Here is a 15,977-nt window from a genome sequence, read left to right as displayed (position 1 = left end):
CAATATGCCACATTCCTACCCTCCTTATAAACTTTGCCTCTAAAGACACTAACCCCGGCTCTTATCTTGCAGGTCTTTTAACCTCTCACATTCTGGTCACGGCACAAAATGTAACTATAAAAAAGAAAAGTACGACTGGCCAGACGAGGTATCGAACATGGGCCCCTGACTCTACAATAAGATGCTCTAGAAACCAATGTATCGTGCAATTAACAATCAAACTAATCTAACTGTCACACAATCAATTGATCATCCCTGAGTTAGCTAGAATCCTTACAGCCGTTTGTGCGCAAGATTTCTTAAAAAATTGGCTCTTCCCCCAAAGTAACATGTGGATCAATAAAACAATGTTTAACATACCTTTAACCACTTTGTATAATTATAGATGCAATTGTAAATATAAACAATATAATGTCTTTTTTGTTAATACAAGCATTAACAACTGCAGATATAATTAACATAACCTGCTTTATTGTTTGTTTTAAATTGTTGCAACTATTAATTCAAATTGTATTATTTAAGCGCACTTTTAGCATAAATAATGTCTGATATCTCCATATTTCACAAAGAAAGCATTGTTTAATACCAATTCTATTTCCCCACTAAATACCAGTTATGATTGTGAATTCTAACTATAGAACTCTTTGATTGGTTTCATAAGACACTGGTGTAATCAAAACTAAGGCCCTTAAAAGATTTAAATATGGTGTAGCTGGTACAGACTTTATGTACATAATTGGAACTAGAATTTTAATTAATTGATTTCCAATTGAAGATTGGAAATAATGACTACTTAGCTGATTTAAATGTAAAAGAGATTTCATTTTTTCCTTCTTTGTAACAGAAAAGTAAATTTAAGCGATTATAGTAGCTATGTGTACTGAGGTGTTAAACAAAACACATATTTAGGGGGTAGGTACGTGGAATTAGGAGTTATTTTCAACATGAGGTCACTTAATTGTAGAGTTTATTATATGTTACGTACAAGTTCATTTCACTTCACCACAAGAGGATAATTTTTCTGTCTGTTACAAAGTCAAAATATAAATTTCCATCGACTATATTTGATAATTAATACAAAATTTGCAAAAGAAACTTATCGGAAAACAAGATACATACTTTTACAAACTTTATTCTCTGTGAGAATTTTTCCCTCTGGACAGTAACAACCAATCTCCTCATTGCACATTGCTTCAGATCCACAATTCAAGGTGGAACAGCGGGTAACCTTAGTTTGACAAGTCCCTCCAGAGTAGCCTATTAAAAAAGAATTAATGTTTTGAAGAAAGTCGACGTTTTCACATTTTCTTACTATTATTATTTATGATATCAAGAGTTTTATACTCTTAGTTCATATAATCGAGGTATTTTCAGCTAAGTATTTCAAAATGAGCATAAATTAAGATACTAGTACTTTCCCTATAATCCCTACAGCAAACTCTGCACTATATTTCAGATTTTAGAAAAGGACAAGTGAACTTACGCAATACTTAACGGACCCTTTTTATGTGCCATTTTACTTTAGAATATATTACCAAATTGGTCTCTATTGGTAATAGTTAGATACTATTGGATATTCCTAATCAAAAAGCATATTAAAGGCAGAGATTTTAAGCACCCCCTCCAAAAATACCTGGTCTGGGTAGCCCTGTCAATCAATTGCTTGAAGATCCATCATTGGATGCTGGAACTTGATTGACACTTACTTACTGGTCCCTGTGTATACCCTGTACACCTTCTTAGTGACTCATGGTGACCTTCTAATTAACTTTTGATCCTTTGATGTTTACTGAACATGGTTTACAGAAACTGTATGACTATGAACATTTTTAGATTGATTATATGTGAATTAAATATACATTTTATTAAGTATTTGAAAGGATTATAACATAATATGCTATTTTTTTTAATTTACTACACCTTTACTACATAAAACTTTCTTTTTCAAATGAAATTTCTTGCACTTGAAAAAAATACAATAGTTTCATTTAATTTGAAATTAAAAAGGAGTGTTATAGGTGGCTTTCAATACCTGTTTCATTATCTAGCATGATGGTTAAAAATGTTTGACACTTTATGAACGACACTGATCTTTCTTTACTCTCTCGTGTTCTAAAAAAACAAATACATAAAAATATCTCTAAGCGGCACGACCTTGACTTACTGATACAAAACCTGCCTTTTGTTTTACAGTGAGCACTTACCTGGGTAGAACTCACGTGACTATTAGTATTTTAAATATTTTATTCCATACGGGGGTTCAACATGGGTCATACAGGTAAATAGCTCTAACTTGCTATAGGAAAAACATTGTACTTTTTATACATTTTTAATATTTTAAGTACGAGTCTAATTGTGTGCAAATTTCATACTTTCACACAAGTTTTATAAATGTATAATGCGTCTTTTATTTTTCGCACAAGTTTGCACAACGTTAGGCTCATAGTTAACAAAAGCTTTGAGATGAATGACCGTTCTCGATTTACTATAGAAAATCACAAATGTCGGCTGACTCCTACCACATTGTAAAGTTTTGTTCTTTGTATTTTCGAGGATTTCAGCAGTAAAATTTGTTGAATCGTATGGTTTAGATATCAATTAATGATTTGAGATGAAAAATTTTGCTAAATTTGATTGTTTATATTTTCACATTTTACCGGGGCCCATACGTGCACTTGTTCTTTCCATTTTATTTATAAAAGTTTGATTTTAAAAAAAATTCTTAAGTCATATAATGTGTCAAAAACATGTATTTCTTTTAAGATACTTTTTCTCTCTGCATAAAAGTATTCTTTAAGGTTTTGAAACTTGTCCTTTTTTGAAACAAAAAAAAAATGAAGACTTCGAACTTTGCATGTGTCATTTAAAATTTCTACTTTTTTAAATATTACTCTTTTTGCAGCACAGTCTTGATTTAATTAACCCTATTTTATTGTCTTAGAAGAGGGATTCCTCTGTTCACAAAAAATACTTTAATTTCAGTAACTCTGAGTAGTGTGTAGCTTTCATTGTATGTAACAATTCCAACATAGATTATCGTAATATACATGTACCATGACATGACCCTACCCGTTTGACAAGCACAGTTAAAGCCTCCAGCTGGCAGATTTTTACATGTTCCTCCTGTATTAGGCATGCCCTCATACAAACAATTTGTTGTTCCTGTACAAAAGTCTTTTAACAACTCACAGGATTCTCCAGAATAGTCTGAAACAGTGAAATAATATGCATTGGAATTTCTTATTGAAATGAAACGCAAACACGAGAAAAAATATAGTTGTGTAGTAAGACAAAAATCTACTTGTAAACGAATGTATCTTACTGTTACCTGCTTTTTGTACCATCTTTTAAAAAAATTACTCACTATTTTGACAGGAACATATTGCTGTTCCATTTGCATTTTGACAAATGCCCATTGATGTACACGGGGAAATAACATTACACACATCTGGAATATCTTCACATGCCTCACCTCTCGTACCAGCATTACATCTATATAAACCCAAACCATAGGACAATTATTCATATATTAGTTTTCCTTTGATTTCAACCAATAAAATATATAAACAAGAGGCATGTTGGGCAGATTATTTTCCTGACAAATTGATTATAAATATGTGGAATATTACTGTCGTCTCCAAATTTAAGGATGATATGAGGACCTTAAACTAGAAAAAATTTAGTCCATCATTTTTTTCATGTTTCATATACTACTTATTAATGTATGCTCTTCAAATTTTAAGTTCTGTCATCAGATTTCTTGACTTATTTAAAACATATTGCAGTACAAATATTGCTGAATATGTAGAATTCTTCATAGATATTTTGCATAAATAACGAATCTTCCAAATAAAAAATATTTTGTTGAAGTCTAAAAATATATGGTCCTACTAGTATGATTCACCACAGTCGGCTGCATGACGCAGTGGAAAGAGTCGCGGAGTAAAGACTTAATTCTTACGTCGCAGGTTAGAATCTCATTGAGGTCCTGTGTCGCAGCTAAGGTGCTGGTACAAAACGATTTTTAGCTCTCCACCGGCAAGTGGTGGCGTCTCCATATGAGTGAAAAATTCTGGAGAGGGACGTTAAACAACAAACAAAAATATAAAAAAAATAAGTTTTTTCAAAAGTGGTTTAAACTTAAATTGCAAGGTCAAAAATATATATTCATATCCATTAAAAGGTATTGTCAGAATGAATATTCACGTGAAGTATGAAAGTCTAGCACCAACAGTTAAAAAATTATGACCGAGATTAAAGGTTGGTAAATTCTTACAAAAATGGGTCAATCTCCATGGTCAAAATGTCAATTATGTTGATACCCAAAAAATGGCCTTATCACAAGAAATACATATGTAAAATATAAAAGTCATAGCTTCACCTATTCAAAAGTTATGGGCAAGGTTACAGATTCTGCGGACAAACAGACAGACGGTTAAGCAGATTAAAAAAACTATATTCACCCAAATCTTCGATTACGGGGCACTAATAAACACCTTCTGTATCATTTCTAAAAAGGGTTGATCACTTTAAATATTTGCAAGTGCAATAATGTACATGAATTATTTAAAATTCAGATGTCCAAGTTCTTTATGATTAAAAATTTTTAGATACAAGAAAAACTTAATAGATAATTTTCTTAAAATTGTTTTAATTGGGTACTTGCCGGCAGTATCTGTCATCTATTAAGTTATAACAATCACCGCTCTGACACTTTGTAGAGGTAGTCTGGCAGTAGTTAATCTGTTGGTCACAGTTCTTTCCTTCCCAGCCCTCAGTACAGTTACAATGATAGTCATTGAGCATATCAGTACAGGTGGCTCCATGTTCACAAGGAAAACTGCCACATTCATCCACCTCTTCCTTTATTCAATTCAAAATTAAAAGAACAGAATTTTTCTTAGTAATCATTAAAACAACGAAAAGCATTCTTTGTTTATTTATTTGAGAATTAAAATTGGTCTCAGATATTGCAGATAAAATACATATGCGCGCAGTCATGCTTTGTTCAGAACAGCTCATTTCACATAGTGAAAAAAAAAACAATTTAAGGTTTTGTCAAAAGGTCAACATGTACAAAAATTTATTTTTTTTTTACAATAGCCCCCAAACTATGTGAGGTATAAAGTTAAAACTTTTACAGTTTATAATTTTTTCATTGATTAACAGATAGAAAGTATCACCTGATAAAAAAATACTTGGAAAAAATATTATTTAAGAAAAATTCTTCTTAAAAATGCATATATTTTCAAAAAATACACCTAATTAATTCCGCGCTCTTGGTGAAAACCATTATTGTAGAAACAAAATATGTTTATCAATGAAGGGCAAGCTGGACTTAAATAGCCTCTAGAAAGTTGTTTTCCCTGTTTATTTTGTCCAAATGTTAAGACTTATGAAAGTACATTGCAAATGGCGGATTCTATAGGGGTCTTATCTTTATACATGTCAGGCTTTCAATAACAGCCTTTCAGAGACAATTCACATTCAACTTGCCCTTCAATGATAAACATATATTATTTCTGCAATGATGGTTTTCACAAAAAAGACAGAATTAAGCAGGTGCATTTTTCAATATTTTTAAATATGCACATTTTCTGATACAATTTTTCTCAAAAAGATATTTTTTTTAAAAATATTTGTTATGAAGTGATATTTTTTATCCATTAATCAATGATATATTTATAAACTGTATACGTTTTGACTTTATATCACACAGTTTTGGAGCTATTGAAAAAATTTTTTTTAGACATGTTGACCTTAGACGAAACCTTAAAAAATAAACTTTGGTTTGCCACAAAAAGTTACCTGGAAAGTCTCAAATCAATAATTTTTAACATGACAATCTCTTTTGGAACATAAATTAGTGCAGCACAAAGCGGTCGTGAACCCAGAATTTTATGTTGTATTAAAAAATTAAAAATGCCATTTCTCTTCACTCATAGATGCTTCATTCTTGATGATTACAATTCATATGAAGAAGCCAAAACGTTAAAAAAAACTGATTCAAGATCCATGGTGGGCGAAAGTCACATGGTGAATCGATCTTACTGTACAGTTTTGGCCTGTATATCCTGGCTTACACAGACATTCACATTCATTGAATTTATCTATAGTGACCCGTGTAGCTGTCATGTTACAGGAACCTGGACAGTCCGCTTGGTCCATGTCACAGTTTTTTCCTAAAGGAAATAAATGAAACACTCTACTATACCAAATTTTCTAAAACTACTAATTCTTTAATTAGGTTTTTTTTTAGGTCACCTGAGTAAACTAAGGTAACATATTGCTATCTGTTTTCGTCCGTCGTCGTGCGTCGTACGTCGTGTGTTAACATTTGAACATTTTCAGCTTCTTCTCTGCAACCACCCAACCAATTTCAACCAAATTTGGCATAAAGCATCTATGGATGAAGGGGAACAAAAATTGTGAATTCAATGGTCCCTGCCTCCCTGGGGCCTGAGGGGTGGGGCCAAAACCACTAAAATTAGTGCAATCTTTAAAAATCTTCTTCTTTACTCCTGGACATCAAGCAGTCAAACTGTTAGCATGTATGTAATGACAATTGAGTCCTCTACCAAAATTGTGAAATTCATGGCCCCAGGGTAAGGGGTTCTAGTGCTATGGTGGGGCTATATTGATTATAAAGTGAAAATGCATTATTTCTTTAAAAATCTTCTTCTCTGCTCCTGGGTATTAAATTAACTAACTAAGTGCATAGTTATGATGAGCAAGAATGCCTTTTTCAAAATTGTGAATTTTATGGCCCCAGGGTCAAGGATTCTAGTGTTCGGGCGGGGATCTATTGATTATATAGCGAAAATGCAGAGTTTGTTTGAAAATCTTCTTCTCTGCTGATGGGTATTCAACAAACTAAGTATAAAGTTATAATGATCAAGAATGCCTCTTCCAAAACTGTGAATTTTATGGCCCCAGGGTCAGGGGTTCTGGTGTTAGGGCGGGGTCTATTGATTATACAGAGAAAATGCAGAAATTGTTTGAAAATCTTCTCTGCTCCTGGGTATTCAAAGAATGAACTAAGTATATAGTTGTGATGAGCAAGAATGCCTTTTCCAAAATTGTGAATTTTATGGCCCCAGGGTCGGGGGTTCTGGTGTTAAAGCGGGGTTCTATTGATTATACAGTGAAAATACATTAATTCTTTGAAAATCTTCTCCTCTGCTCCTGAGTATTAAATAAACTAACTAGTAAGTATAAAGTTATGATGAACAAGAATGCCTCTTCCAAAATTGTAAATTTTTATGGCCCCAGGGTCAGGGGTTCTGGTGTTTGGGCGGGGCTCTATTGATTATATTGTGAAAATAGATTATTTCTTTAAAAATCTTCTTCTTTGTTCCTGGGTATTAAATAAACTAAGAACATAGTTATGATGTGGAAGAATACCTTTGAGAATTTTATGACCCCAAGGTCAGGGGTTCCGGTGTCATCTAGTTTAAAACATGAACCAAAGTCAATCATTATAAAGTTGTTGCATGATGCTCAGGTGACCTAAAAGGCCCATGGGACTCTTGTTTTCTAAACAGTTCATATTTATAAGCAAGAAAACTTTATCATTCCTTTTTCCATATGACATTTACAAGGGGGTGAAACAATACATACATACATTAAAGTACTATGATCCCGTAATGGTCAAAAAGATACACCAATTCAAAATTATGCATAAATAAATTTTTTTGTGGTTTGTATTCTGGTTTCAAACTAGAGTATTTCTGCAGTGAAGTAATGACAGAACTAATTGAAATCTTTTAAATATACAAAATTTAATTTTCATTTTGATATAAACCTGATTTTGGAAAATACCTATAAATACAGTCACTACAATAGGATTTTTTTATATAAAGAAATGCTTAAATATTTGTTTCTTCCCTAAAACACTTAATTATTAAGAAACCTGTTAATGTAAAAGCTTGAAATAATAAGATATATTGCAATTTGTATTTCGATTATTGTAATGTACCATGATGCCCCCTTACCTTCTTCGTTTATGCAGGATTTTATTATCATACAGATCTATATCAATTATTAAGATGTATTACATTATACAACCCAAACACTGACCAGTAAATCCTGACACACACACACAACTGTAGTCTTGGTGTCCATCTATACACGTTGATCCATTCTTACAAGGCATGTCCTTACAGTCATCCACACTGTGCTGACAATTAGAACCCTCAAAGCCTGTATCACAGGTACACTTCCCAGTCAGTGAATTACAGGTTCCATTATTACAGTCAGTGTTGTTACATAGATCCACCTTTTCACATTGACCATTATTTCCTGTGATATGAAATTAAAAGAGTACTGAATGTTCTAGGATTATCAATATTGTATTGCATTTGAGAAAATTTGTATGAAGAATATATCTTCAAGAGTATGGCAAATTACCTAACTGGTATGGGTAATCACAGAAACATTTGTGTGATAGTTTTGTGTAGTCATTCACACAGCCACCATTAGGACAAGGTGATCCACTACAGAAATCTTTGGTGACCTGGCAATGTCTGCCACTGAATCCTGATGTACAATCACATGTGTAGCTATCAACTCCATCCTTACATGTACTGTTATATAAGCATCCATCTGTGTTGGAACCACAATCATCTAAAACATATTGTTACATACCTGTACATGTATTACTGAATGTAATATAATTAATAATACCATTTTCCTATCAGTGAGGGCTTTTGAAATTGAAACAAGTTTCCTATCAACTTCTAGTATATAATTCTCCCTCAATCACTCAACAGTGAAAGTGATGATTATTTGAGAGAAATGGTTGAGAAACAGGTAGTACAAAAATATAAATGTAGGCCAAAATTTTCCTTACATTTATTTTTCTAAACTTACTACATCTGTATATACATGTACAATACTTAAAGCCATATATGGCGTATGTACAATAAAAATTATTAGACTAAAATTATAAGACCTTATTATTTGTATCATTACTTTATATAAAGATAGAACTTTTCCGTAAATTACAAAATCTAAGTCAATTGCGTTATAAAGATATCACAATTTAGTTTGGATTCTCGATATTTTCTCCGACTCGGAAGAAAATACAAAATATTTAAATAACACATTACAGAGAAGATAAAATTGTATTATTAGATGAAACGAGGTGTTCTCCATGTTCAGAATTGTATGAAAAGCTTTGATTTAAATGTATTAACTATATTTCTTTACTTAATTTTGTATTTTTCAAAAATATATTTTTTTGATCAGTTACGCCATATATGGCTTTAATATCAATGAAATTCAATCCCTTTTTTGGCTACATGGTTTGAAATATGGTCTATCAGACTCCAGCAAGAAGAATATGGCATCATACATTGGACTAAAAATAATGTTTTATTTAAATTTATTGATTGATGTATTAAAAAAAATTGTGATGCTGTTCTTAAAGACAGTCCTTTCGTTACTATGTAAATATGCTAAAGTATGCGTTAACAAAAAAAATAACCAAAAACAAAAACATCATTCAATCTTATAAAAAAAAACTACAGAATGATTGAAATGGATCACAGAATAAAATGAGCTAAAATATGGAAAATTAAATGGTGGTTTCAAATATTGTGTCGATTAAAGAAATCAAGGATTCAGTAGATACCGTCACAATATTTAACATTGGACTTCCCAATATTACCTTTACCTATATTGTACATAGAGAATGGAAACATCCCATTTATATGTTAAAATGTCAGCACTCTACTATTTATGGATCATAAGTTGCATATACAGGTACATGTATTTTACCAGAAAATAAAAATGTTACAGTTTTTATTATTATAAATGCTTATCGTGTTAAAGAGCAATCATCCAGATAAGCGAAAAACCTGGATTGATTGATTGATTGTATACTGTTTAACGTCCCTCTCCAGAATATTTAATAGATAGATATCGATATGGAGACGTCACCATTGCCGGTGAAGAGCTGCAAATTTAGGCCTATGCTCAGCACTTACGGCCTTTGAGCAGGGAGGGATCTTTATCGTGCCACACCTGCTGTGACACGGGGTCTCGCTTTATACAGTCTCATCCGAAGGATCGCCCCCATTTAGTCGCCTTTTACGACAAGCAAGGGGGTACTGAGGACCTATTCTAACCCGAATCCCCACGGGGCAAAAACTTGGATTGAGGAATCATACCTGTTAACGAGGCCGAGTCTAATTATTTCTACCCTAGGGATTTTGATAATTTTTCGTTAATTAATTTTTACTGTTATATTTATTGTTTTAGGATTTAAAAATCGAATGCTTACCACCCGATTTCTTCGCGGGCCATCTCAAAAGCTGTCAAATTTTACAATTGGACCTTATGGGAATTTGTTGGAAAAGAGCCCAATTATCACATTTTCCCCATATTTTTTGTATTTCTGCCCTAGAGATTTCTTCCTCAGTCAAGTAGATGAAAGTTATTGTGAAATTTCAAAAAAAGTTGACCATCTAGTTTGGTTTAGGTTTTAATAACAAAGTTTATTTTTTCGATGCCTAATACCTCTAAAATTGCCATATTGTGGCATAAATACATATAGGTGCAGATGAATTATCAGCGCAGATAAATTTTTTTTGGTAATAATAGAAATATTTAGTTTGCTAGTATGCTTCTTTTGATGTTCTGTTCGGAGTTTTTAGTATAATATCCATGGACAATATCAAATGTGCTGAATAATATTATATGTATGGGGTATTTGATGCTGCATCTGACCTTCACTTCCTGAATGCCAGTTTCAAATTTTTAAGCAGGTCCATTTCTTAGTTACTATATGCCCTAGGGTGACTGAATTTGCATTGATGATGCATCTCGGGATGCTCAAAAACAGACTGCATGTGATCTACAACTTACACCCCTGACTTCTGGTTTTTTTCTTAATTATTGTCCATAACTTGTTAGTTATCGACAAGTTTGTGGCGTGTTTGTTTTTCCATCTTTTTTGCAAATTCTTCTAGTCATATTTGTATTTATTCCCTATCCTTATAAAGGATATATTCAGATATGGTCATATGTAATTTTTGTAATATTTGTTTCATTAGTTTGGCATTACAATAAATGCTCATTTATATCAAAGAATTTTGTTTTGATATTTGCAAAAAAAAAAAATAAATAAATAAAACAGAGCAGAGTAGACTTATTGATGGAGAAAATAAATAATTTGAGGAAGGTTGAAGACGATGGTATAATGAGTGTTTGGAGAAGGTTCATACCAAAGAATTTTCAATTATAAAGCCCACTAGGACAATACTCGCATGAATCTGTCATATAAAATATACTGGTATATACTGGTATATACTGTGACTTTTGCTACTTACCTATATCAACAGAACAATTCACTCCTGAGTAGCCTGGTTTACAGATACATTGTCTCCTGACAGCACCCCATGATCGACATTCAGCCCCATGAAGACAAGGGTTAGGATCACACAGATTTTGTACCAAGTCACATCTACAATGTATATATATGTATGTTGGTTGTCTTTTTTTTTTTGAACATCCATACCCTCATTCACATTATATCAGCAGTTAAGCCCTAAGACTAAAAATCCGATTAATTTCTTCAGAAGTTGATAAGTAATACAGAATTTATGAATTGATGGCAATGATGATGGATATTGCTGAACAGTTTATGTGATTTTAAACCGAAACATATAAGTTAATTTCAAACTACTAGTACTTGTGATGTACAGTCAAACTATTTTTAAGATCAAAATGCACCGCAACAGTCATCAATATTTTCATGAAATAATAATTACTCGTAACCCTAAATTAGACTTCACCCCCTGGTAACCTACCTATTACCTTTGAACCAATTTTGAGACTGAAAGGTCCATTGAAACTACATAAACAAGTATTGTCAGAGACACGTGTATGCAGGTATGCAGAGACGCAGACTGAGGCTTGCATAGATGAGTGCAACAAAATGGTACATATCCTATTTTAAGCTTTGTTTGGGAAGGGGGGGAATAAGCATTGTTAAGTAAAATCTAATTGTGGTCATGCAGTACTTACTTTGGTTGGGAGTACTCCCCGACAATAGGGCATAGACAGACAGGGTCCTCTCCCGCTCTGTCCTGACACATCCCATGTGAACTACAAGTGTCTGGTGTACACTGATCTTCTAATTCTGTCTCACACTGGTTACCACTATATACTAACAATATACAACAAGATAAAATGTTTTAAATTGTTAAAATAAAAATTTTTAATCAAGCAATGCTCACCGAGTCACAATAGTTAAAGCTTTCTCCCCTTCGTATTTTTGAAAATGCTATTTGGAGCAAGAAATATTTGAGAAGCAAGCTGTAAAGTATGTGTAATGGTCACAAATAGTATTAGAATGAAAAGAATGTTGAATCAGACGAATACCATCTGTGAACATACGGATGGTAAGGTAAAACTGAGTAAAAGTAGTAAAAAGGGTTAATAAATCATAGGAATTGATAGGCATTTCACAGATGCTGATTTTATGAAAGCACATTTAGGTTATTAAAATAGTTAAACATTTTCAAACAAAATTATTCTACAGATACAACTGTAAAGATAATACATTTCAAGTGATAAAGAATCATTCTTAATGAGTTGACCTTGGGCTAGACTGTGTGTGGAATCTGTAGGAAGAGAAATTTTGAGAAACTCATGACGGCCTGTTTTGACGTTACCATGTTGTAAATCTAGTCCATGGTTACAATACATATAATGATTTTAAAGCGATATGAGCTGCAAATTTGAAGTCAGGAATTTGATGTTGAAACATTTTAAGTTATGAATTATATATGGAGATAACGAATGGTATTCAAGTTCAAAAGTCCTTAAAACAATACAAAATAGGAGCAGAGCGAACACAGACCTCTAAAACACCAGAGGTGGGATCAGGTGCCATGGAAGAATGATCCCCAGCCGACCAGTCACACAACCGCCCTGTGCTCATTGTCATGATCGGGAAATAACAAAAAAATCCGTCTTCAATTTCATATACGAATCTATAAGCTTTGGTTGAAGCAAAATTTATTAATTGTCATCATGTACAACATTGATTCTTATATATAATATATATATTTTATCACATATTTTCCCCTTTATTCCGTTGATATATCTCATGTGATATCGTTTTCATATCAACACTAGGTATTCCTACACCGCGTGACGTAATGTAAATAAACAAATACATATGTATGATAGAGAGAATGACTTAATTTGTCAAATTTCACTTTATTTGATATATTTTAACAATTTTTATTCATGAATCAAAAAAAATAAGCGATTAAATGTTTTCTTTCTTTTATTTTTGTACGAACTATTTCATACCGCGTTATATTATTTATGACGTTATTTGGTCCGAAATAACCGAAAAGGAACTTTGAATTAGAAATAAAAACAAAACACACATTTATAGTGAACAAAAATATGTGATAAAAAGAATCTCCCATGGTTTGTGGTTTGATATGATTTTTATCCAACTCGTTTTGTGTTTTCTATCCCCTCGCCAAATAGAAAACACACAACTCGTTGGATAAAAATCATATCAAACCACAAACCATGGGAGATCCTATATATATATAATACTATATATTAAACTGTTCAGAAATCTTATAATACTTCTAAAAATATTATTAATGCTTTGTTTTAAATTACAAACAGCTTCATCATAAAAGCACGCTTTAAAAGCAAAAAAAAAAATGATTTTAAAAAAAATGCAGCTCATATTGCTTTAAACAGGTTGGAGAAAATACTCGAAATAAGGTATTATAAGTGAAATCGCGTATACACAAATTTGGGTAATACATTTAAATCACTTTAAATCAGTTGAATGAAACTTTAGACATCAATAAAATAAATATTGATAGGCCTCTGTATAATAAAATTTGTGTTTTATATTTATCGAAAACAGTCAAATGAAGATTGTCATGGTTTACTAAGCTAACTATCCTTGTTTAAGCACGATATAAAATTTGATCCCATATTTATATCCCACCCTTAATCATAATTATTTTAAGTGTCCATAAAGTTTTAAATTTCTGATCATTTCAGTAGATCAAACATTTGCTTATCAATTCATTCTTAAAATCACTTTTCTTCTTATATCAACTTTCATTGCATGTGTGGAAAGTGTATGTATGCTTATTGCGTGTGTATGTGTCAAGATTTAAAAAAAAAAATAAGCATGACAATAGTAATTACGGATTAAACAATTAATTAAGGGATTATTTCCACACCAAAATTACAAAAGGTGATAATACAACGTGCATCTGTTCATTTATTTGTAAATAGGACAAACCATCAAAATAATATTAAAAAAGAAATTTTTTTAATTACTCACTCAGTGCATATTCACACTTACAATATTTGTATAAGCAGGTTTTGTAGAAGTAGATAGCAGGATCAATTGTGTAGGGCTCTGGAGTAGCATCTTGTCTAATGATATAACAGAAGCCATTGACATGAAATAAAGCTTTGCATTGGACATCTTGAAGACATTCTTCTTTACAAAAATCCAGAGACTTTTTTGTTGGATTTTCTGATTTGTCATCAGCAACAACATAACTGCCAGGTTTTGCTTGCATTGTGCAATTTGCCACTACAAAGTCAAAGGAAGACATTAAATCAATATCTCGCATATAAATTTTTTTTGAATTCATTGTTTTTGTCTCCTTTTTCAAACGAACAAACATACATTTGAAAGAGTTGGAAGTGAACGAATGATAGCATTCGGCCCTTAACTTACATGAGGGACAAATACAGTTGAAGCCATTGCCATTTGAAACACAGGTTCCTCCATTAAAACAGGGATTTGATTGACAAACATCAAGAGTAGTCTCACACGAAGTACCGTTAAATCCTGTTAAAAAAACACATTTCAATCAATATAATAAAAAGTAGGAAGTGCATGTAGTAAAACATCTTACACTAAATTACAAAAAACAATTTAAAGTTTCATAGCTAGATCATGCATACAAACTGTGTATCAAGGAGTTTACTGCAAAAAAGGGCGGGGACTTCAATGGTATTGATCCAATAGTATGACTTGTGGTGTACATTCACCCATATTTTCATTATTATAATTATTATCACGTTATTAAAATATCCACAAAATTCCAAGACTTGATCACAGTGACCTACAGTGAGCTACTTTTCTGTTGACATACCCCGAGAACCAAAAATGCATCTACTGGGATAAATTTGATGAATTGTATCAGAAGATATTTAGTTCTCTTAGTTTTTCAACTAAAAGGTAGGTAATCGTGACCAACTTACTTCATTTTATGACTATATCTAAATATTTCAGTTACTCAGTGGCTTAGAATTATTAAACTTTATCAGTTGCTGCATTGAAAAGTAGATCACGATGAGATACTTTTGGTACTTTATGGCTATCTTTAAATTTTCAGCTACTATTTGATCTACAATCATAAAGATGCATCAACTGAAAAAGTTTGATGATTTAAGCAAATTAATATTGATCCAAAATATTTATATATAATCTGAAATAAAAATATATCAACATAAAATTTTAAAAGTCACAGTTACCTTTCCGGTAACATACTTCGAAGAAACATGATGCATTAACTTCCAAAGTTAGATAAATCTTACAAAGTTAGTAATGAAATATTTTGATCTAGCCCTTAAATTTCAAAATTATGTCATACAGCCTTCTTTGTCCTTGACCTACTCCAAGTAGTCCAGATGAATTTACTGAAAAAGTTGAGTGACTCAAAAGTATCAGTCACATTATTCAGCGATGGGGTATACGATGAGAAACTGATCCGTTTTTTTTTTATAAAAAATAGCGTGGTTGCCGGCCGAATACCTAGAGTAATCAGACGGTGACTGAGGCTATTTTGCGAATCAGTGGGGGTCATCGGTAGAAAATAATTTGTAGTTAAAAATCAGCACTGTTTCCACCTATGCCCCACACCGCTCTTCATCGGCAACCCATCATTAACACATTTTTCAAGGAC

The 15,977-nt window shown here is 32.2% G+C and overlaps 1 protein-coding gene across 1 annotated transcript in view; it reads right to left on the bottom strand.

Moving 5' to 3' along the window:
* The window catches only part of LOC134261286 (uncharacterized), a 77,991-nt gene that overhangs the window by 13,134 nt on the left and 48,880 nt on the right, over positions 1 to 15,977 (bottom strand). The window contains 11 exon segments of the mRNA XM_062743725.1: positions 1,120 to 1,257; positions 3,070 to 3,207; positions 3,365 to 3,492; positions 4,667 to 4,863; positions 6,052 to 6,182; positions 8,080 to 8,301; positions 8,410 to 8,625; positions 11,334 to 11,467; positions 12,031 to 12,172; positions 14,360 to 14,596; positions 14,744 to 14,857. Of these exon segments, the coding sequence (XP_062599709.1) occupies positions 1,120 to 1,257; positions 3,070 to 3,207; positions 3,365 to 3,492; positions 4,667 to 4,863; positions 6,052 to 6,182; positions 8,080 to 8,301; positions 8,410 to 8,625; positions 11,334 to 11,467; positions 12,031 to 12,172; positions 14,360 to 14,596; positions 14,744 to 14,857 (1,797 nt within the window).

The sequence above is a fragment of the Saccostrea cucullata genome, unplaced genomic scaffold (assembly GCF_032062105.1).
Source record: "Saccostrea cucullata isolate Sc308-1 unplaced genomic scaffold, CSIRO_AGI_Scuc_v1 ctg2622, whole genome shotgun sequence".
Taxonomy (NCBI): Eukaryota; Metazoa; Mollusca; class Bivalvia; order Ostreida; family Ostreidae; genus Saccostrea; species Saccostrea cuccullata.
The sequence above is the reverse complement of the archived record's forward strand: the minus strand, read 5'-3'. Positions and strand labels throughout refer to the sequence as shown.